This window comes from Haliotis rubra, unplaced genomic scaffold (genome assembly GCF_003918875.1).
Source record: "Haliotis rubra isolate DU_JTF1 unplaced genomic scaffold, ASM391887v1 Scf457, whole genome shotgun sequence".
NCBI classification, from domain to species: Eukaryota; Metazoa; Mollusca; class Gastropoda; order Lepetellida; family Haliotidae; genus Haliotis; species Haliotis rubra.
In genome coordinates this window covers 280,417-304,568 of record NW_025767143.1, presented here as the reverse complement: position 1 = coordinate 304,568, position 24,152 = coordinate 280,417, and the positions used below count along the sequence as shown (strand labels likewise).

The window sequence follows — 24,152 nt, the reverse complement described above, 5'->3', positions numbered from 1 at the left end:
TATCTGTACAACATAATTTAATCTGAACCTTACCAGTCACAGATCGCACTTAACTGTAGTTAAATATTACACAGAGACACGTATAAAGTATATTGTACATAAAGACACCCACTGACTATAGGACCAGATGGCACTACCGGCGGAGACCACGTGACTTCCACGGTGGTTGACTTGCTTCCATAGAGAGGATGGAGGCTGATGTCACTAGGAGCGGTCCGGGGATCTGGAACGTAGAAACATTCTCATGTGACTTGTTTCCATGGAGATAGGGGATGTGCCCGCCTGTGCCTGAGGTCTACGTGACTCTCTCTGACACGAAGATGTACCTACCTTCAGACAGACCCTACTTTACTCTCTGACACGAAGATGTATAGTATGACCAGAAATTATTGAGAATTTTAGGAATATGTTTAACTGGATTTCTAGTATAAACAACCTTGACCAGCTATCAAGTGCTTGGTTTCATTCAAGAGAGACAACTCCGTTAATCATTTTTCATTAGTTTGTGAAGAGTTACCCCCCTTTGTTTACTTGCTAGCAGACGACATTTTCAGTGATCCTCAGTATGGATGAGTTAGAGAAGAGGAAGTTGATTTTAGAGTATTATAACAAGGCCATCAGATCAGCTAAAGTGATTTCAAGTAGAACAGGCATCCCTTTGTCCACTGTTTATCGTGTTTTGAAACATATTGCAAATAGATATGGCACTGAGCACCAGGGAGGCGTAGGTAGGCCCAGAAAATTGACTGTCGGTGACAGGAGGCGGCTTGGTATTCTTGTTTCTAAAAACAAACGAAAGTGTTTAGAAAACTTAAGGCTGGATATGATTGATAGAGGAACTGCTGTCTGGAAGGAGACAATTAGAACTGAGCTGCATGCAATGGGTTGGCAGAAAAGTCGAGGAATTCCATCACCGATCATGAAACCTGAACAAAAGGAGCGAAGGTTGAACTGGTGCTTACAGCATAGAAATTTTAACTGGGACAATGTGATTTTCTCAGATGAAAGTTCTGTGTGGCTGTTTTTCCTAATACACTGAAATTCTGGACCAAACAAACTGAAAAACCTTTGTATCAGCACCCAAAGTACAATCCGAAATTTAACGTGTGGGGTGGCATATCTGTGTTAAGGGCAACGCCCCTCTGTGTATTTGAAGGGAATATGAACAGTGAGCGGTACACAGATATTCTCGAGGGACATTTACTTCCATCTTCTCACGTGTTCTATGGAAACTTTTTTTTGATTTTCCAGCAGGACAACGACCCAAAACATCGTTCAAAGCATTTACAGGCCTGGTTTCGGACCCAAAATATGACATTATTAGATAGGCCAAGCTATAGCCCTGACATAAATCCAATAGAAAATGTTTAGGGACTTTTGAAGGAAAGTGCCAATAAGAAAAATCTGACAAATATTGCTGAAATGAAAGAAGAGTTTACAATCACAATCTTAAATTCTCAATAATTTCTGGTTGTACTGTACCTACCTTCAGACAGAGTGTACGTGACTCTCTGACACGAAGATGTACCAACCTTCAGACAGAGCGTACGTGACTCTCTGACACAAAGATGTACCTACCTTCAGACAGAGCGTACGTGACTCTCTGACACGAAGATGTACCAACCTTCAGACAGAGTGTACGTGACTCTCTGACACGAAGATGTACCTACCTTCAGACAGAGCGTATGTGACTCTCTGACATGAAAACGTACCAACCTTCAGACAGAGTGTACGTGACTCTCTGACACGAAGATGTACCAACCTTCAGACAGAGCGTACGTGACTCTCTGACATGAAAACGTACCAACCTTCAGACAGAGCGTACGTTATTCTCTGACACGAAGATGTACCGACCTTCAGACAGAGCGTACGTTATTCTTTGACACGAAGATGTACCATCCTTCAGACAGAGCGTACGTTATTCTCTGACACGAAGATGTACCATCCTTCAGACATGACTCAGTCTGTCACAATGATTTACCAACCTTCAGGCGGAGAGTACGTGACTCTCTCCGACAGGGGGCTGGTGCCAGCTGAGTTCCGAGACTGGATGTGGAAGTAATACTTTGTATGTGGCTTCACTTTCTGCACGCGCATCGAGTCACGTGATCCAGGCCACACCGTCAGATCCCAGTCCCTGATGTTCAGACTCGGATCAGTGGCTGCGTAGATCAGGAACCCTGGAAGGACAATACATGGATTTCGTTTAACATGACGTGTCATGATGACACAGTTGGAACTATTTTCTGGAAGTGTAAACTCTATATGATTGGTACCTACCGTTCACCGCAGTTTTCGGAGGTATCCAGGTCAAGGTCAAGGTTGTGTGGGTAACAGGGTCAGAGGTCACTGTCAGGTTGGACGGCGATGTTGGGACTGAAGAAAGATGTATACTCGCGGTAACAACATAATGTATCATGTGGTAGGTGTGGTGCCAACCTTAAACTGGCTTGTTACAGGAGGGAATGGGGTGTTGTACTCAGATATATGGTGTGTTTGTTGTACACGGGTTTATCATCTTATGGTGGGTGTTTGTTGTACACGGGTTTATCATCTTCTAGAGGGTGTTTGTTGTACACGGGTTTATCATCTTATGGATGGTGTTTGTTGTACACACGTTTACATCTTATGGTTTTTGTTGTACACGGGTTTACATCTTATGGAGGTGTTTGTTGTACACGGGTTTATCATCTTATGGTGGGTGTTTGTTGTACACGGGTTTATCATCTTATGGATGGTGTTTGTTGTACACAGGTTTACATCTTATGGAGGTGTTTGTTGTACACGGGTTTATCATCTTATGGATGGTGTTTGTTGTGCACAGGTTTACATCTTATGGTGGGTGTTTGTTGTACACGGGTTTATCATCTTATGGTGGGTGTTTGTTGTACACAGGTATATCATCTTACGGTGGGTGTTTGTTGTACACGGGTTTATCATCTTATGGAGGGTGTTTGTTGTACACGGGTTTATCATCTTATGGAGGGTGTTTGTTGTACACGGGTTTATCATCTGATGGGTGGTGTTTGTTGTACACGGGTTTATCATCTGATGGAGGGTGTTTGTTGTACACGGGTTTACCATCTTATGGGTGGTGTTTGTTGTACACGGGTTTATCATCTTATGGAGGGTGTTTGTTGTACACGGGTTTATCATCTTATGGTGGGTGTTTGTTGTACACGGGTTTATCATCTTATGGAGGGTGTTTGTTGTACACAGGGTTTATCATCATCTTCCTATGGTGGGTGTTTGTTGTACACGGGTTTATCATCTTATGGTGGGTGTTTGTTGTACACGGGTTTATCATCTTATGGAGGGTGTTTGTTGTACAGGGGTTTATCATCTTATGGGTCGTGTTTGTTGTACACAGGTTTATCATCTTATGGTGGGTGTTTGTTGTACATGGGTTTATCATCTTATGGTGGGTGTTTGTTGTACACGGTTTATCATGTTATGGAGGGTGTTTGTTGTACACGGGTTTATCATCTTATGGTGGGTGTTTGTTGTACACGGGTTTATCATCTTATTGTGGGTGTTTGTTGTACACGGGTTTATCATCTTATAGTGGTTGTTTGTTGTACACAGGGTTATCATCTTATGGTGGGTGTTTGTTGTACACGGGTTTATCATCTTATGGTGGGTGTTTGTTGTACATGGGTTTATCATCTTATGGATGGTGATTGTTGTACACAGGTTATCATCTTATGGAGGGTGTTTGTTGTACACGGGTTCATCATCTTATGGTGGGTGTTTGTTGTACACAGGTTTATCATCTTATGGAGGGTGTTTGTTGTACACGGGTTCATCATCTTATGGTGGGTGTTTGTTGTACACGGGTTTATCATCTTAAGGAGGGTGTTTGTTGTACACAGGTTTATCATCTGATGGAGGGTGTTTGTTGTACACAGGTTTATCATCTTATGGTGGTGTTTGTTGTACACGGGTTTATCATCTTATGGTGGGTGTTTGTTGTAAAGAGGTTTATCATCTTATGGATGGTGTTTGTTGTACACGGGTTTATCATCTTATGGATGGTGTTTGTTGTACACGGGTTTACCATCTTATGGTGGGTGTTTGTTGTACACGGGTTTATCATCTTATGGTGGCTGTTTGTTGTACACGGGTTTATCATCTTATGGTGGTGTTTGTTGTACACGGGTTTATCATCTTATGGAGGGTGTTTGTTGTACACGGGTTTATCATCTTATGGTGGTGTTTGTTGTACACGGGTTTATCATCTTATGGTGGGTGTTTGTTGTACACAGGTTTATCATCTTATGGTGGGTGTTTGCTGTACACGGGTTTATCATCTGATGGGTGGTGTTTGTTGTACACGGGTTTATCATCTTATGGTGGGTGTTTGTTGTACACGGGTTTATCATCTTATGGAGGTTGTTTGTTGTATACGGGTTTATCATCTTATGGTGGGTATTTGTTGTACACGGGTTTATCATCTTATGGTGGGTGTTTGTTGTACACGGGTTTATCATCTTATGGTGGGGGTGTTTGTTTATCATCTTATGGTGGGTGTTTGTTGTACACGGGTTTATCATCTTATGGTGGGTGTTTGTTGTACACGGGTTTATCATCTTATGGTGGTGTTTGTTGTACACGGGTTTATCATCTTATGGTGGGTGTTTGTTGTACACGGGTTTATCATCTTATGGTGGGTGTTTGTTGTACACGGGTTTATCATCTTATGGTGGGTGTTTGTTGTACACGGGTTTATCATCTTATGGTGGGTGTTTGTTGTACACAGGTTTATCATCTTATGGAGGGTGTTTGTTGTACACATCTTATGGAGGGTATTTGTCATCTTATGGAGGGTGTTTGTTGTACACGGGTTTATCATCTTATGGTGGGTGTTTGTTGTACACGGGTTTATCATCTTATGGTGGGTGTTTGTTGTACACGGGTTTATCATCTTATGGAGGTGTTTGTTGTACACACGGTTTATCATCTTATGGTGGGTGTTTGTTGTACACGGGTTTATCATCTTATGGTGGGTGTTTGTTGTACACGGGTTTATCATCTTATGGAGGGGTTTATCATCTTATGGTGGGTGTTTGTTGTACACGGGTTTATCATCTTATGGTGGGTGTTTGTTGTACACGGGTTTATCATCTTATGGTGGGTGTTTGTTGTACACGGGTTTATCATCTTATGGTGGGTGTTTGTTGTATCACATGGTGGTTTTGTTGTACACGGGTTTATCATCTTATGGAGGGTGTTTGTTGTACACGGGTTTATCATCTTATGGTGGGTGTTTGTTGTACACGGGTTTATCATCTTATGGTGGGTGTTTGTTGTACACAGGTTTATCATCTTATGGTGGGTGTTTGCTGTACACGGGTTTATCATCTTATGGAGGGTGTTTGTTGTACACGGGTTTATCATCTTATGGAGGGTGTTTGTTGTACACGGGTTTATCATCTTATGGTGGGTGTTTGTTGTACACGGGTTTATCATCTTATGGAGGGTGTTTGTTGTACACGGGTTTATCATCTTATGGTGGGTGTTTGTTGTACACGGGTTTATCATCTTATGGAGGGTGTTTGTTGTACACGGGTTTATCATCTTATGGGTGGTGTTTGTTGTATACGGGTTTATCATCTTATGGTGGGTATTTGTTGTACACGGGTTTATCATCTTATGGTGGGTGTTTGTTGTACACGGGTTTATCATCTTATGGTGGGTGTTTGTTGTACACGGGTTTATCATCTTATGGTGGGCGTTTGTTGTACACGGGTTTATCATCTTATGGAGGGTGTTATCTGTGCAAGAAAACAATCTGATAAACTTGGTATCCAAATCTGACAACAATGCAAATTACGTCAATCCACGTAGTACTCTCACAAAACTCCATACTCGCCATCACACTCCGGCACAGCGATGACTTAACATAACATCACTGCCACAGGCTAATTTGCATATCACGTGACCGATCTTTTCTCTTGTTTGTAAACAAACGCGCATATTCATAATAAGAAGATACTCGCCTTACGGAAGTTTTTCTTTGCGCACTTTACAATGTTTTACATTGTTACATATATATTCTTCCACAACTGCGACAGTAACATTTATTACAGTACATATTTAGGTATCAAACTGGTTGCATCGTTTGCTCTCTGTTGGCTTCGATGACAGCACTTGGAGCCGTACAACCTACGTAAACAAAGCATCGCTACGCAAATCGAAATAGTGTTAAATGTTTTAGGATATTTTCTCAGTGAAACTAAGCCATTCTATCAAAGATGTTTAATTAGATGTTTAGGCTCGTCAAAAATAAAAGAGTTAAGAAATCTGTACATTATATTGAATGGACGGTGCAAGATGTGACGAATCGTCACATTTTTCTGGCCCGTGGCAGAGGTACTATGCTGGCTGGCCGCATGGAACTCTGGGTAGGAGATTGACTCGCCATGAGAATTCTAAAACGTTAACATTTCATTAATGACGTCGTCGCGAGTTTACATTGCGTGGCCGATTTTGCAAACAAACATGGCTGCCCCATTATCAAAATTGATGATTCTGTAAGAATTGATGACAGAGGTTCTGGAGTGGAAAAACATGAAACGGAGTACTTTGTTCAAATTGAAGGTACGGATTATGAGGACGAGTGACAAACTATTTCTATCTATCGATCACAACAAAACAGAAGACGAATGGATTCCGTCAGGTATCAGAGACTGATATTGATGACGTCACAACCATATACCGCCGTGTTGAACGACCTTCACCTTGGTGTACCGCTAAGTATTCTTACGCGGATGCTCGATTCTCTTCATATAAATTCACGTACGATTTGCTTCTTTTCCTAGAGTAATCTTAAAGGTCACATGCAACCAAAAATTCAAACATATTTAAAACACAATTATCACTTATTCATGACATATAATATACATTGCTGGTTATGAAAAAACATAAAAACAAAATTATAAGCGTACAATCGCAAATCAAAAGTGCAATATTTTGTACTTGGGTTTACTTCACTAGAAACGAAGCAGCCGGGATACCGAACCCAGTCAGAGCGGGTGGGTGTGCTCTCAAATGTAACGGCTGGTTCATTTGCAGATGCCCTCACGGCTCATTGTGTGTGTAAATATAGAGATGTTAGGTTGGGTGACTCGGTAAGAAGAACATGTGGTGAAATAGACAAATGAAATTATATAAACAGTTAAATCGGTAATCTACTGTAATAACATATAAACAGCTCGCGCCTGTGAAATATCAACAAAACATTAGAAAAATAGCTCGCACCAAAGCCTTCACCGAATATTCACCGGACAAACCGCTTCCATGCTCCGCGAACCTATTTCACTGCGCATGTGCTATGAGCGCAGCCCAGCTGTTGAAACCACTTCAATTCCCCAAAGCGCTGGGGGAAAGTTAGTGAATCGTTTGAACTACGATTTCGCGCGGTTTTTTTCATCGCCTTATTTTTCAACTTTATAAGTTGAATTTGCATTTTTGATGATTTGTTCCGGTAAGTCCATACCGAAAGGTATCAGAATCTGCAAAGTTGTGTTTTACGTTGCATGTGACCTTTAAGAATGGCATTATATGATGAAGAGATTATTAACCTCGTATGTTTCCGTATCATTTATATCATTTATTAGGAAAAAAATTGGCATTATGCCTTTAATAGTCTCTATGTATGCTGACCTGTTTGGAATGTGTTGTTGTACACGGGTAGGCTCCAGCCCGTCTCCTTGCTTCCCCTCAGGGCCTTGACGGCGAACTCGTACTTTGTGCCGGCGTGAAGGTTGTCGATGGTGACAGGGATACCCGAGGTGTTCAGATACTGATACTCCGACTCCTCCAGGGCCGAGAACCGGATCAGGAAGTAGATGTCGCTTGTCACCTTCTTCTTGAGGTCAGGGGTCACGGTGTTCCACGTGATCTGGATCTGGCTGGCTGAGAGAGTGGCGGCTCGCATCTTCAGTGAGATTTTAATGGGAAGATCCTTGGGGTCCGCTGGGAATCAGAGCTGATGTGATTAGCTATCTGACTTTCTCAACACAAACTGTTGGTGAGCTAGGTTACATTATCTAGACGACATTACATGTATCTTGGACATTACATGGGTTATTTTAATCTGTGACATACCTTTGCCTGTCCTCCCTACGACGAATTTGGGCAAGCTCTCTCCGATGTTGTTGTATGCTCGGACGCTCACGATATATCCAGTGTCTGGCTCTGAACACAATACAACATATATGACACCCGGTGTTTGTTTCTGAACACAATACAACACATATGTCACCCGGTGTTTGTTTCTGAACACAATACAACATATATGACACCCGGTGTTTGTTTCTGAACACAATACAACACATATGTCACCCGGTGTTTGTTTCTGAACACAATACAACATATATGACACCCGGTGTTTGTTTCTGAACACAATACAACATATATGACACCCGGTGTTTGTTTCTGAACACAATACAACATATATGACACCCGGTGTTTGTTTCTAAACACAATACAACACATGTGTCACCCGGTGTTTGTTTCTGAACACAATACAACATATATGACACCCGCTGTCTGACTCTGAAGACAATATTCTAACTCAGGTAATAAATGATTTATTCTATACAATACTTAACAGTACGATTTGTAAAGAAACACACACGATTCATGACATTCTGGGAACACGATGCACAATTATTGAAGAGTTCGGTACATTATGTCTCAGTTCAGGAACATCTACTTCCAGAAAATAGATTCACTGTTCACACGTTGTACCTACCTAAATTTGTCAGCGTGAAGTTACGTGTGCCCGGGCTCAACACGTGGCGGTAGACCTCCGGAATGTAACGACCATACCCGAGGATGTACCCAAGTACTGGAACACCAATATCACGTGGTGGCTTCCACGTGACGTGTATTCGTGATGATGTCACATTGGTATCCATGGCAGCGGGACTAGCTGGTGGGCGTTGTTCTATCTTGTCTGTTCTCTCCATCGACCATGAAGAAGATGGACCAGTTCCTCTGATGTTCATCGCTGAAACCCTCACTCTATAGGCCGTTCCGGGCTCTAGATCTGGCAACACATTTGTCAAGTTCAAAACAACTCTCTCCTACAGCTGTCTGATTTGTGACATGTTCTCAACTCACACTTAAAGGTGTACCTGTCTAGTGACGTGTTCTTAGCTCACACTTAAAGGTGTACCTGTCTAGTGACGTGTTCTCAACTCACTCTTAAAGGTGTAGTTCCGTCTGCCGCCGGCAACATTGAAGCTGGCCATCCTCTTTCCCGCCTTCTTCTTCAGGACCAGCTTGTAGCCGGAGATTGGTCCGTTCTGATTTGCCTTGAGTGGAGGTTCCCAGTTGACCAGCAACGCCTGAAGCAGGGATCACTAAAACATTCTCACCGTGAAGATCAAATTGTTCAAATCGGTACAAACTGGTCTTCAGCAACCAATGCTTGTCGTAAAAAGCGCCTGACGGGATCGGTTGATCCGGCTTGGTTGACACATGTCATCGTATCCCAGATGTTGACCTCTGGATTGTCTGGTCCAGAACTCGATTATATACAGACCATCCCCACGTAACTGGAATATTGCTGAATGTCGTGTTAAACAACAAACAAAATCCTCCTGATTGCCCTTCTCAATCCTTTCCTGCTCCGTCACTTCCCTCATTCTCTTCAGTTTCTAGTGTCCCACCCTCCTACTCCGTGATACTGCTGGAATATTGCTGAAAACATCGTAAAACCAAACTCACTCACTCACACACCCATTCTCTTCAGTGACTCTTCCTCCAGTCCCTTTCCCACCCATTCTGACTCCTCCCCACCCCTCGGACTCCTCCCCACCCTTCTCGGACTCACCACCCACCCCTCGAACTTCCCTCCCAAAACCCTCGGACTCCATCACCTCCCCAGCCCTCCCCCTCGGACATCCTGCCTCCCCACCCCACCACACTGTGTGCCTCACCCCCAGAACGTACCGTAGCGTTAATGGCCGTCATGTCGACCTTCCTGGGAGGGGCGTCTGGACGGTCAATCATCGTGCTTGCATAGACAACGACGACCTCTCCGATCTGCTGGTCGTTATACGGTATGATCTCGAACCTGTACTTGCTGAACTTCCTGAGACTCCCCGCGATGTACTGTGTGTTGGGTATGTACAGTGTAGCCGATTGCTTGTCGCGCTTCCCCGGACGCCAGTACCTGACGTGGTAGTGTGTCACGTGACCCCGTGATGGTGCCAGCCACTGGACAAGGATCTCGGAGGACGACATAGGCGTGGTCGTTGCCCCGACAACAGGCCCCGGGCCAGCGTCTGCAGCGAAAACACAAACACGTGACTTGCTTGACTCATGTAATCGATTGCTCATGATGTCGATCACTGTATTGCCATGTCAAGAAACGGTTATTGACAGAGAGCCACCAATTAGCTGGAATGCCATGTCAAGAAATGGTTATTGACAGAGTGCCGCATACTAGCTGGATTGCCATGTCAAGAAACGGTTATTCACAGAGTGTCGCCAACTAGCTGGATTGCCATGTCAAGAAACGGTTATTGACAGAGTGCCGCCAACTAGCTGGATTGCCATGTCAAGAAACGGTTATTGACAGAGTGCCGCCAACTAGCCTGATTGCAATGTCAAGAAACGGTTATTGACAGAGTGCTGCCAACTAGCTGGATTGCCATGTCACGAAACGGTTATTGACAGAGTGCCGCCAACTAGCTGGATTGCCATGTCAAGAAACGGTTATTGACAGAGTGCCACCGATTAGCTGGATTGCCATGTCAAGAAATGGTTATTGGCAGAGTGCCACCGATGAGCTGGATTGCCATGTCAAGAAACGGTTATTGCCAGAGAGCCACCGATTAGCTGGATTGCCATGTCAAAAAATGGTTATTGACAGAGTGCCGCATACTACCTGGATTGCCATGTCAAGAAACGGTTATTGACAGAGTGTCGCCAACTAGCTGGATTGCCATGTCAAGAAACGGTTATTGACAGAGTGCCGCCAACTAGCTGGATTGCCATGTCAAGAAACGGTTATTGACAGAGTGCTGCCAACTAGCTGGATTGCCCTGTCAAGAAACGGTTATTGACAGAGTGCCACCGATTAGCTGGATTGCCATGTCAAGAAATGGTTATTGACAGAGTGCCACCGATAAGCTGGATTGCCATGTCAAGAAATGGTTATTGACAGAGTGCCACCGATTAGCTGGATTGCCATGTCAAGAAATGGTTATTGACAGAGTGCCACCGATTAGCTGGATTGCCATGTCAAGAAACGGTTATTGACAGAGTGCCACCGATTAGCTGGATTGCCATGTCAAGAAACGGTTATTGACAGAGTGCCACCGATTAGCTGGATTGCCCTGTCAAGAAACGGTTATTGACAGAGTGCCACCGATTAGCTGGATTGCCATGTCAAGAAACGGTTATTGACAGAGTGCCACCGATTAGCTGGATTGCCATGTCAAGAAATGGTTATTGACAGAGTGCCACCGATTAGCTGGATGGCATCAGTAAACAACAAACAAGCAAACAAGTGGTCAGTGCACAGATGAAACCTACAGAGGTAATTATATTATACAGACAAGTGGTGAGTGTATAGATGAACCCTACAGAGGTAATTATGTTACACAAACAAGTGGTCAGAGTACAGATAAAACCTCCAGAGGTAATTATGTTACACAAACAAGTGGTCAGTGTACAGATGAACCCTACAGAGGTAATTATGTTACACAAACAAATGGTCAGTGTACAGATGAACCCTACAGAGGTAATTATATTACACAGACAAGTGGTCTGTGTACACATGTAACCTACAGAGGTAATTATATTACACAGACAAGTGGCCAGTGTACAGATGAACCCTACAGAGGTAATTATATTACACAGACAAGTGGTCAGTATACAGGTGAACCCTACAGAGGTAATTATATTACACAGACAAGTGGTCAGTGTACAGATGAACCCTACAGAGGTAATTATATTACACAGACAAGTGGCCAGTGTACAGATGAAACCTCCAGAGGTAATTATATTACACAGACAAGTGGTCAGTGTACAGATGTAACCTACAAAGGTAATTATATTACACAGACAAGTGGTCAGTATACAGATGAACCCTACAGACGTAATTCTATTACACAGACAAGTGGTCAGTGTACAGATGAAACCTACAGAGGTAATTATATTACACAAACCTACAGAAGTAATTATGTTACACAAACCTACAGAGGTAATTATATTACACAGACAAGTGGTCAGTGTACAGATGTAACCTCCAGAGGTAATTATATTACACAGACAAGTGGTCAGTGTACAGATGAAACCTCCAGAGGTAATTATGTTACACAGACAAGTGGTCAGTGTACAGATGAACCCTACAGAGGTAATTATATTACACAGACAAGTGGTCAGTGTACAGATGTAACCTACAGAGGTAATTATGTTACGCAAACAAGTGGTCAGTGTACAGATGAAACCTCCAGAGGTAATTATATTACACAGACAAGTGGTCAGTGTACAGATGAACCCTACAGAGGTAATTATATAACACAAACCTACAGAGGTAATTATGTTACACAAACAAGTGGTCAGTGTACAGATGAACCCTACAGAGGTAATTATATTACACAAACCTACAGAAGTAATTATGTTACACAAACAAGTGGTCAGGGTACAGATGAAAGCTACAAAGGTAATTATATTACACAGACAAGCGGTCAGTGTACAGATGTAACCTACAGAGGTAATTATATTACACAGACAAGTGGTCAGTGTACACATGTAACCTACAGAGGTAATTATATTACACAGACAAGTGGTCAGTGTACAGATGTAACCTACAGAGGTAATTATATTACACAGACAAGTGGTCAGTGTACAGATGAACCCTACAGAGGTAGTTATATTACACAGACAAGTGGCCAGTGTACAGATGAACCCTACAGAGGTAATTCTATTACACAAACAAGTGGTCAGTGTACAGATGAAACCTCCAGAGGTAATTATGTTACACAGACAAGTGGTCAGTGTACAGATGTAACCTACAGAGGTAATTATATTACACAGACAAGTGGTCAGTGTACAGATGAACCCTACAGAGGTAATTATATTACACAGACAAGTGGCCAGTGTACAGATGAAATCTACAGAGGTAATTATATTACACAGACAAGTGGTCAGTGTACAGATGAAACCTCCAGAGGTAATTATATTACACAAACCTACAGAGGTAATTATGTGACAAAGACAAGTGGTCAGTGTACAGATGTAACCTACAGAGGTAATTGTGTTACACAAACAAGTGGTCAGTGTACAGATGTAACCTACAGAGGTAATTTTGTTACACAAACTGTTAAGACCTTCAGTCCTGGTGGTGACGGAGATGAAGCGACTGTCTCCCTGCTCATTGAAGGCCGCGACCATCACCCTGTACACCTGCCCAGAGGCTGAAACAGAGACACAAGTGCATACATGCCACTCCGTGGATGTTAAGGATCTGCTATTACTGGGGCGGTGAGGTGGCCGAGTGGTTAAAGCGTTTGCTCATCGCGCCGAAGTATATGGCTACAATTGCTGAAGCCCACTTTGGTGTCCCCCGCCGTGATATTGCTGGAATATTGCTAAAAGCTGCGTAAAAATTAATTCATTCACTCACTCACTTTCATATTGCCATAGTCAATATGTCATGCCGCATTACGTTCTAATGAGTGGTATGTATCTGCAAGTAAGTAAGTGAATAAAGTTTTGTGGCGCTTAAGTCAAGAATGGACACAAAATAACACTCCAGAAATACAGTTCTATATTGGAAATCCAAACTCTGCCTTCAATGCGAGTAGCACTTGGACCACTAGTCCACCTCGCCCCTTCACGGAATCTAAGATATATATCATGTCTCCCAACTCACCCAAGTTCCCCAACGTGTAAGTCAACAGTCTGTCGGGAACACGCACTTCCCTCTCGGGGAATCCCCTCACCAGCCCCATCTGGTACCTGACCTTGTAACCTCTGACCTGCATGTCCGTTCTCCCTGCTGGGATAACGGGGGCTCGCCACGTCAGCTGTATGGAGTTGGTAGAGGGCGTGGCCACCAGGCGGCGGGGGGCGGGAGGTGGCACCCGTTCTAAAATGTAGTAGTTTGTTTGTCATATTAAACAGAAAAGGGTATAATAAATATAGCACTTTGGGCCTCCACTGATATTATTTTTAAAACACTAGGTATCATTGAATATAAACGTCTTGTGTTCAGAAGAACGTTTAACCTTCAAATATGCCTTCCAGGGACTGGACCTTTTCATCCAAACACACCCAAAACATTGCACGTGAAGCATGGCACTGCTCGATGCACGTGGGTGATCTGGACCCCTCAGTGAAATGGCCCTTTCAGTAAAACAAGTGGTGTGGTCAGGCTCGCTGACTTGGTTGACACATGTCATCGAATCCAGATTTCGTAGATTGATGTTCATGCTGTTCATCACCTGACTCGATTTTTGCCGCCACATAGCTGGAATATTGCTGAGTGCGGCGTAAAATAACAAGCAAAACCATAACAATGACTCCTAAGATATTACGTCCGGTGCCTCGTGTACCTGACGCACTCTTCCTGATGCGAATTTCCCGTGATGGAGCCTCCTCCCCCCACGTCAACACCGTCGCAATCCGCAGCACAAAGTTGTCCTCTTGACCCAAACCTGCAGGGAGATGTTGCCGTGTCAGTAAAATATTTCATATAGAGAGACACCACAAGGTAGACACCCAAACCTGCAGGGAGATGTTGCCGTGTCAGTAAAATATTTCATATAGAGAGACACCACAAGGTAGACACCCAAACCTGCAGGGAGATGTTGCCGTGTCAGTAATATATTTCATATAGAGAGACACCACAAGGTAGACACCCAAACCTGCAGGGAGATGTTGCCGTGCCAGTAATATATTTCATATAGAGAGACACCACAAGGTAGACACCCAAACCTGCAGGGAGATGTTGCCGTGCCAGTAATATATTTCATATAGAGAGACACCACAAGGTAGACACCCAAACCTGCAGGGAGATGTTGCCGTGTCAGTAAAATATTTCATATAGAGAGACACCACAAGGTAGACACCACTCTGTAGATATCACATACACCTCGTCGTAGCATTCACCAGAAGGTACACACAAATAGACAGGGCCAGGAAGACGACACAAAAGCCACAATATATGATCATTGCTGCAAGGGTAAAAAGGATCAGACACTTACCTACGAGGAACTGTTTATTTCTGTTTCCTGCTAAGAAGAGTTTTTCCGACCGTGAGTCATTCATCCTCTTGTAGTAGATTGTGTATCCTTGAATATAAATTGGGTCTATGTGGCTTGGTGCTTCCCATTCCAGCTGAATCATCTGAAACAAACGCAACTGTCACTATATGGTGCTTCCGATTCCAGCTGAATCATCTGAAACAAACACAACCGTCACTATATGGTGATTCTCATTCCAGCTGAATCATCTGAAACAAACACAACCGTCACTATATGGTGCTTCCCATTCCAGCTGAATCATCTGAAACAAACACAACCGTCACTATATGGTGCTTCCCATTCCAGCTGAATCATCTGAAACAAACGCAACCGTCACTACATGGTGCTTCCCATTCCAGCTGAATCATCTGAAACAAACACAACCGTCACTATATGGTGCTTCCCATTCCAGCTGAATCATCTGAAACAAACGCAACCGTCACTATATGGTGCTTCCCATTCCAGCTGAATCACCTGAAACAAACACAACCGTCACTATATGGTGCTTCCTTTTCCAGCTGAATCACCTGAAACAAACGCAACCGTCACTATATGGTGCTTCCCATTCCAGCTGAATCATCTGAAACAAACACAACCGTCACCATATGGTGCTTCCCATTCCAGCTGAATCATCTGAAACAAACACAACCGTCACTATATGGTGCTTCCTTTTCCAGCTGAATCACCTGAAACAAACGCAACCGTCACTATATGGTGCTTCCCATTCCAGCTGAATCATCTGAAACAAACGCAACCGTCACTATATGGTGCTTCCCATTCCAGCTGAATCATCTGAAACAAACACAACCATCACTATATGGTGCTTCCCATTCCAGCTGAATCATCTGAAACAAACACAACCGTCACTACATGGTTCTTCCTTTTCCAGCTGAATCATCTGAAACAAACACAACCGTCACTATATGGTGCTTCCTTTTCCAGCTGAATCATCTGAAACAAAGGCAACCGTCACTACATGGTGCTTCCCATTCCAGCTGAATCATCTGAAACAAACGCAACCGTCACTACATGGTGCTTCCCATTCCAGCTGAATCATCTGAAACAAACGCAACCGTCACTACATGGTGCTTCCCATTCCAGCTGAATCATCTGAAACAAACACAACCGTCACTACATGGTGCTTCCCATTCCAGCTGAATCATCTGAAACAAACACAACCGTCACTATATGGTGCTTCCTTTTCCAGCTGAATCATCTGAAACAAACGCAACCGTCACTACATGGTGCTTCCCATTCCAGCTGAATCATCTGAAACAAACGCAACCCGCCACTACATGGTGCTTCCCATTCCAGCTGAATCATCTGAAACAAACACAACCGTCACTACATGGTGCTTCCCATTCCAGCTGAATCATCTGAAACAAACACAACCGTCACTATATGGTGCTTCCCATTCCAGCTGAATCATCTGAAACAAACACAACCGTCACTATATGGTGCTTCCCATTCCAGCTGAATCATCTGAAACAAACACAACCGTCACTATATGGTGCTTCCCATTCCAGCTGAATCATCTGAAACAAACACAACCGTCACTATATGGTGCTTCCCATTCCAGCTGAATCATCTGAAACAAACACAACCGTCACTATATGGTGCTTCCCATTCCAGCTGAATCATCTGAAACAAACACAACCGTCACTATATGGTGCTTCCCATTCCAGCTGAATCATCTGAAACAAACACAACCGTCACTATATGGTGCTTCCCATTCCAGCTGAATCATCTTAAACAAACACAACCGTCACTATATGGTGCTTCCCATTCCAGCTGAATCATCTGAAACAAACACAACCGTCACTATATGGTGCTTCCTTTTCCAGCTGAATCATCTGAAACAAACACAACCGTCACTATATGGTGCTTCCCATTCCAGCTGAATCATCTGAAACAAACACAACCGTCACTATATGGTGCTTCCCATTCCAGCTGAATCATCTGAAACAAACACAACCGTCACTATATGGTGCTTCCCATTCCAGCTGAATCATCTGAAACAAACACAACCGTCACTATATGGTGCTTCCCATTCCAGCTGAATCATCTGAAACAAACACAACCGTCACTATATGGTGCTTCCCATTCCAGCTGAATCATCTGAAACAAACACAACCGTCACTATATGGTGCTTCCCATTCCAGCTGAATCATCTGAAACAAACACAACCGTCACTATATGGTGCTTCCCATTCCAGCTGAATCATCTGAAACAAACACAACCGTCACTATATGGTGCTTCCTTTTCCAGCTGAATCATCTGAAACAAACACAACCATCACTATATGGTGCTTCCCATTCCAGCTGAATCATCTGAAACAAACACAACCGTCACTACATGGTTCTTCCTTTTCCAGCTGAATCATCTGAAACAAACACAACCGCCACTATATATGGTGCTTCCTTTTCCAGCTGAATCATCTGAAACAAAGGCAACCGTCACTACATGGTGCTTCCCATTCCAGCTGAATCATCTGAAACAAACGCAACCGTCACTACATGGTGCTTCCCATTCCAGCTGAATCATCTGAAACAAACGCAACCGTCACTACATGGTGCTTCCCATTCCAGCTGAATCATCTGAAACAAACACAACCGTCACTACATGGTGCTTCCCATTCCAGCTGAATCATCTGAAACAAACACAACCGTCACTATATGGTGCTTCCTTTTCCAGCTGAATCATCTGAAACAAACGCAACCGTCACTACATGGTGCTTCCCATTCCAGCTGAATCATCTGAAACAAACGCAACCGTCACTACATGGTGCTTCCCATTCCAGCTGAATCATCTGAAACAAACACAACCGTCACTATATGGTGCTTCCCATTCCAGCTGAATCATCTGAAACAAACACAACCGTCACTATATGGTGCTTCCCATTCCAGCTGAATCATCTGAAACAAACACAACCGTCACTATATGGTGCTTCCCATTCCAGCTGAATCATCTGAAACAAACACAACCGTCACTATATGGTGCTTCCCATTCCAGCTGAATCATCTGAAACAAACACAACCGTCACTATATGGTGCTTCCCATTCCAGCTGAATCATCTGAAACAAACACAACCGTCACTATATGGTGCTTCCCCATTCCAGCTGAATCATCTGAAACAAACACAACCGTCACTATATGGTGCTTCCCATTCCAGCTGAATCATCTTAAACAAACACAACCGTCACTATATGGTGCTTCCCATTCCAGCTGAATCATCTGAAACAAACACAACCGTCACTATATGGTGCTTCCCATTCCAGCTGAATCATCTGAAACAAACACAACCGTCACTATATGGTGCTTCCCATTCCAGCTGAATCATCTGAAACAAACACAACCGTCACTATATGGTGCTTCCCATTCCAGCTGAATCATCTGAAACAAACACAACCGTCACTATATGGTGCTTCCCATTCCAGCTGAATCATCTGAAACAAACACAACCGTCACTATATGGTGCTTCCCATTCCAGCTGAATCATCTGAAACAAACACAACCGTCACTATATGGTGCTTCCCATTCCAGCTGAATCATCTGAAACAAACACAACCGTCACTATATGGTGCTTCCCATTCCAGCTGAATCATCTGAAACAAACACAACCGTCACTATATGGTGCTTCCCATTCCAGCTGAATCATCTGAAACAAACACAACCGTCACTATATGGTGCTTCCTTTTCCAGCTGAATCATCTGAAACAAACGCAACCGTCACTACATGGTGCTTCCCATTCCAGCTGAATCATCTGAAACAAACACAACCGTCACTATATGGTGCTTCCCATTCCAGCTGAATCATCTGAAACAAACACAACCGTCACTATATGGTGCTTCCCATTCCAGCTGAATCATCTGAAACAAACACAACCGTCACTATATGGGGCTTCCGATTCCAGCTGAATCATCTGAAACAAACACAACCGTCACTATATGGTGCTTCCCATTCCAGCTGAATCATCTGAAACAAACACAACCGTCACTATATGGTGCTTCCCATTCCAGCTGAATCACCTGAAACAAACACAACCGCCACTACATCATGTCTGTGTAGCTGGCAGGTGCCCCTCATTTCAAAAGATTCCACAGAAATGGATAATGCTCTGACTCTTGGACACTCAGTCATATATTGTTGTTGTTTAAACTCGCCTGATTTCGTGGGATCACCAAACCAGGAACCACAACCAGAACCCAAGGTTTGTGCATCCCATTATATTGGCCATGATCAGTTTTCTGGCGGTTTGGACAGAAGACACACCGGATATTGAGAACATGCAAAAAATATTTTACAGGTTTTTGTATTGACAAAAACACTCAAATAGTATCATTTCATCACTTTCCTCATTTAATGTCAGTACTTGATATTTGTCTCCCAAAGATTCAAAGGGATGAGGTTTTACGTTTTAGTTTACGCAACTAGTACATGCTCAAGGTGCTGGAGTGTTCCCTTGATCAATAGATGTCTTTTTTCTGGCATTCTTTTAACCAGCTCAACTCCCTGGGGAGTATTCAACTCATGCAGCATGTTAAGTGCAGCGAGTTATCACTCACAACGTACCCATTTGCAGCTGGGTGGACTGGGACACAGTATTTTGTCCAATGATACTGCATGTTACTATACCCGCAACTAGGTGTCTGCACGTGTTTGTGTGTCCACCATCTGGTCACCTACCGTCGGATCAGTGGGTTCTTTTAAGTGCACAGGGCTGTGTTCTGCACACTAGGGTTGTGACAACACTGAAAGAGCCTGCAAGTAATGTTAGCTCCAAGATTTTTTGCACCCGGTCACAAGTGGGGATCGATCCAGGCACCTTTCGCTTACTAGCTCGGTGCCTTAGACAGATCGCTCACTATGCCCCAAACAGGATCATATAGATGTAACAGCTTGAGTCTGTTTGGATAAGATGTCATCAATAATTTTTCTGTCTTTCAACAATCAAAATGAAATGTCTCTCTGAATGAAATTTGTAAGGACAGTCTAGTTGGGTCTGACAATGAGCCACAAAGGGACGAGTAGGGAATGAAATGAAATGTGAGCAAAGTGGCGCAGAACCCCCTCTTTCATTACTACTCGGGCAGTTTGCTTGGGTTTGTGATGTCCTGTGACTTACCGAGCTGTTCAGGGCGACTGCGGACACGTTGGCAGGTTGGAGGTCGGTGTTGGGGAGGGTCCGTGCCTCCACCTGGGGGCTGATCTTACCCACGCCGTGAGTGTTGATGGCACGCACGCTCATTGTGTAGGTCAGATTAGGGTGAAGGTCACCGATCTCGAGACGTCGGGACGTAGTATTGACAGTTCTTAAGCGACGTGACCGCCCAGGCCGGTAGATGATGTTGTAAGCTGTTATGGGGAATTTATAATCAATAGGATCCTCCCAGACGATGCTGATCTTTGATGGCGACACAGCTACAGCTTGAATGTTCGACACCGGGGGCGGCGGTGGCACTGCAGTAAGACGACAGCATAACAACATCACAGAAACAACACAACACATCCATCACTGACACCACAATCAGCCTCACGGTGAAAAGCACAACCTACCCTCCAGTTGAGAGGCACTACCTACGCCCCAGTGAGAGAGAAACTACATACCCTCCATAGTGATAGATACTACCCACCCTTAGGTGTGAGAGACAGTACCTACACATTAGTGTGACACACTACCAACACCCCAGTGTGAGAGACATTAAATACCCTCCAGTGTGAGAGACACTACCTAGACTCCAGTGAGAGAGACACTACCTAGCCTCCAGTGTCAGAAACACTAAATAGCCTCCGGTGAGACAGACACTATCTACCATGCAGTGTGAGAGACACTACCTACCCTCCACTGTGAGAGGCACTACCTAGCCTCCAGTGTGAGAGACACTACCTACCCTCCAGTGTGAGAGACACTACCTACCCTACAGTGTGAGGGACGCTACCTACCCTACAGTGTTAGAGACACTACCTACACTATAGTGTGAGAGACACTACCTACCCTACAGTGAGAGAGACGGTACCTACCCTCCAGTGTGAGAGACACTAACTACCCTACAGTGTGAGAGACACTACCTACCCTACATTGTGAGAGACACTACCTACCGTACAGTGAGAGACACACTACCTACCCTACAGTGAGAGACACACTACCTACCCTACAGTGAGAGACACACTACCTAGCCTCCTGTGTGAGAGACTCTACCTAGCAACCGGTGTGAGAGACACTACCTACCCTCCAGTGTGAGAGACTCTACCTAGCCTCCAGTGTGAGAGACACTACCTAGCATCCGGTGTGAGAGACACTACCTACCCTCCAGTGTGAGAGACACTACCTAGTCTCCAGTGTGGGACACAAAACGTACCCTATGAGTGACAGACACTACCTACCCTACAGTGTGAGAGACACTACCTACCCTATAGTGACAGAGACACTTTACCTACACTCCAGTGTGAGACACAATACCTAGCCTCCAGTTTGAGAGACACTACTTACCCTACAGTGAGAGAGACACTACCTACCCTCCAGTGTGAGAGATACTAACTACACTCCAGTGTGAGAGACACTACCTAGCCTCCAGTGTGACAGACACTGCCTACCCTCGAGTGTGAGAGACACTACCTACCCTCGAGTGTGAGAGACTCTACCTAACCTGAAGTGTGAGAGACACTATCTAGCCTCCAGTGTGAGAGACACTACCTAGCCTCCAGTGTGACAGACACTGCCTACCTCCAGTGAGAGAGACACTACTTACACTTCAGTGCGGGAGACACTACCTAGCCTCCACTGTGAGAGACACTACCTACCCTCCAGTGTGAGAGATACTACTTAGCCCCCAGTGTGAGACACACTACCTAGCCTCCAGTATGAGAGACACTATCACTTACCCTCCAGAGTGAGAGACACTACTTACCCTCCAGTGTGAGAGACTCTACCAAGCCTCCAGTGTGACAGACACTACCTACCCTGAAGTGTGAGACACTACCTAAACTCCAGTGTGAGAGACGCTCCCTATCCTTAAGTGTGAGAGACACTACCTAGCCTCCAGTGAGAGAGACACTACCTACCCTTAAGTGTGAGAGACACTACCTACCCTCCAGTGAGAGAGACGGTACCTACCCTACAGTGTGAGAGCCACTACCTACCGAACAGTGTGAGAAACGGTACCTATCCTACAGTGTGAGAAACACTAACTACCCTACAGTGAGAGAGACACTACCTACCCTACAGTGAGAGAGACACTACCTACCGTACAGTGTGAGAGACAGTACCTACACTTCAGTGTGAGACACTACCTAAACTCCAGTGTGAGAGACGCTCCCTATCCTTAAGTGTGAGAGACACTACCTAGCCTCCAGTGAGAGAGACACTACCTACCCTTAAGTGTGAGAGACACTACCTACCCTCCAGTGTGAGAGACGGTACCTATCCTACAGTGTGAGACACACTTACTACCCTACAGTGAGAAAGACACTACCTACCCTACAGTGAGAGAGACACTACCTACCGTACAGTGTGAGAGACAGTACCTAGCCTCAAGTGAGAGAGGCACTACCTAGCCTCCAGTGTGAGAGACACTACCCTCCCTCCAGTGTGAGAGGCACTACCTACCCTACAATGTGAGAGACACTACCTACACTCCAGTGTGAGAGACACTACCTACCCGACAGTGAGAGAGGTACTACACATCCAACAGTGTGAGAGACTCTACCTACCCTACAGTGAGAGAAACACTGCCTACCCTCCAGTGTGAGAGGCACTACCTACCGTCCAGTGTGACAGACACTATCTAGCCTCCAGTGTGAGAGACACTACCTACCCTACAGTGTGAGAGACACTACCTACCCTCCAGTGTGAGAAACACTACCTACCCTCCAGTTTGAGAGGCACTACCTACCGTCCAGTGTGACAGACACTAAGTACCCTCCAGTTTGAGAGGCACTACCTACCCTTCAGTGTGAGAGTCACTACCTACCCTCCAGTGTGAGAGGCACTACCCGCCACGTTGAGTACTCTCCCCGCTTTGCCTGACAGGTGTAGTTTCCCTCGTCCGACAGTCTGAGAGCGGAGAAGTGCAGTGTTTTGTTCACAATATGCGTCTCTTCGTCCACTGATGACGTTACGTACACTCTGGATCCGGCCTCCTGCAGATAACACCACGTTTTATATGGCCTCCACTACTCAGGTAGGCTCACCAAATGGCAGTACAGTATACAGTATAGACATTTGATGGGAGTAATTTATATATGTTCTGAATCCGCTCCACTATTTTACCTATATAATGATGGGCACCAGTAGTTGGTGTCACCATAAATTTCCCCAGCCCCCAAAATTGTTAAAAGTACTACACCAATTTCCACTAAGCCCACAAAATGTCAACAATCATACCTCAAATTCCCCCACTTAACTGAAACTTCCCCACTCACACAAACAGTCACAGGTGCCTACAACTGACACCACTGTTTGTTACCTTGTCGTGGAAGATAAGTCCATCCTCAAACCTGGACCAGACCACGTGGGGCAGCGGAACGCCGGACACAACACATGACACGGCCGCAGCCTGGCTCACCACGGCGTGCTTCCTCTCAACCTCCAGGAACCTCGGCAGCGCTGCAACAGTGGTAAAACATTCACAGCATGGTGAAACAGTCAGAGTATTGTAAAACATTCACAACATGGTGAAACAGTCAGAGTATGGTAAAACATTTACAACATGGTGAAACAGTCAGAGTATGGTAAAACATTCACAACATGGTGAAACAGTCAGAGTATGGTAAAACATTCACAACATGGTGAAACAGTCAGAGTATGGTAAAACATTCACAACATGGGGAAACAGTCAGAGCATGGTAAAACATTCACTACATGCGGAAACAGTCAGAGTATG

The 24,152-nt window shown here is 44.4% G+C and overlaps 1 protein-coding gene across 4 annotated transcripts in view; it reads right to left on the bottom strand.

The window, feature by feature from the left end:
* LOC124290108 (neogenin-like) overlaps window positions 1-24,152 on the bottom strand; it is a 58,722-nt gene that overhangs the window by 4,768 nt on the left and 29,802 nt on the right. For 3 of the 4 annotated variants that reach the window (XM_046726797.1, XM_046726798.1, XM_046726801.1), the window contains exons 10-24: window positions 23,736-23,875; window positions 23,241-23,409; window positions 20,396-20,730; window positions 15,231-15,372; window positions 14,580-14,681; window positions 13,898-14,113; window positions 13,353-13,439; window positions 9,964-10,298; window positions 9,212-9,356; window positions 8,759-9,055; window positions 8,110-8,199; window positions 7,666-7,977; window positions 2,281-2,376; window positions 1,986-2,180; window positions 113-223 (exon numbers count right to left, since the gene is read on the bottom strand). In XM_046726797.1, the coding sequence (XP_046582753.1) occupies window positions 113-223; window positions 1,986-2,180; window positions 2,281-2,376; window positions 7,666-7,977; window positions 8,110-8,199; window positions 8,759-9,055; window positions 9,212-9,356; window positions 9,964-10,298; window positions 13,353-13,439; window positions 13,898-14,113; window positions 14,580-14,681; window positions 15,231-15,372; window positions 20,396-20,730; window positions 23,241-23,409; window positions 23,736-23,875 (2,772 nt within the window). The remainder of the gene's footprint in view (window positions 1-112; window positions 224-1,985; window positions 2,181-2,280; window positions 2,377-7,665; window positions 7,978-8,109; window positions 8,200-8,758; window positions 9,056-9,211; window positions 9,357-9,963; window positions 10,299-13,352; window positions 13,440-13,897; window positions 14,114-14,579; window positions 14,682-15,230; window positions 15,373-20,395; window positions 20,731-23,240; window positions 23,410-23,735; window positions 23,876-24,152) is intronic. The other variant, XM_046726800.1, reaches the window with a different exon arrangement.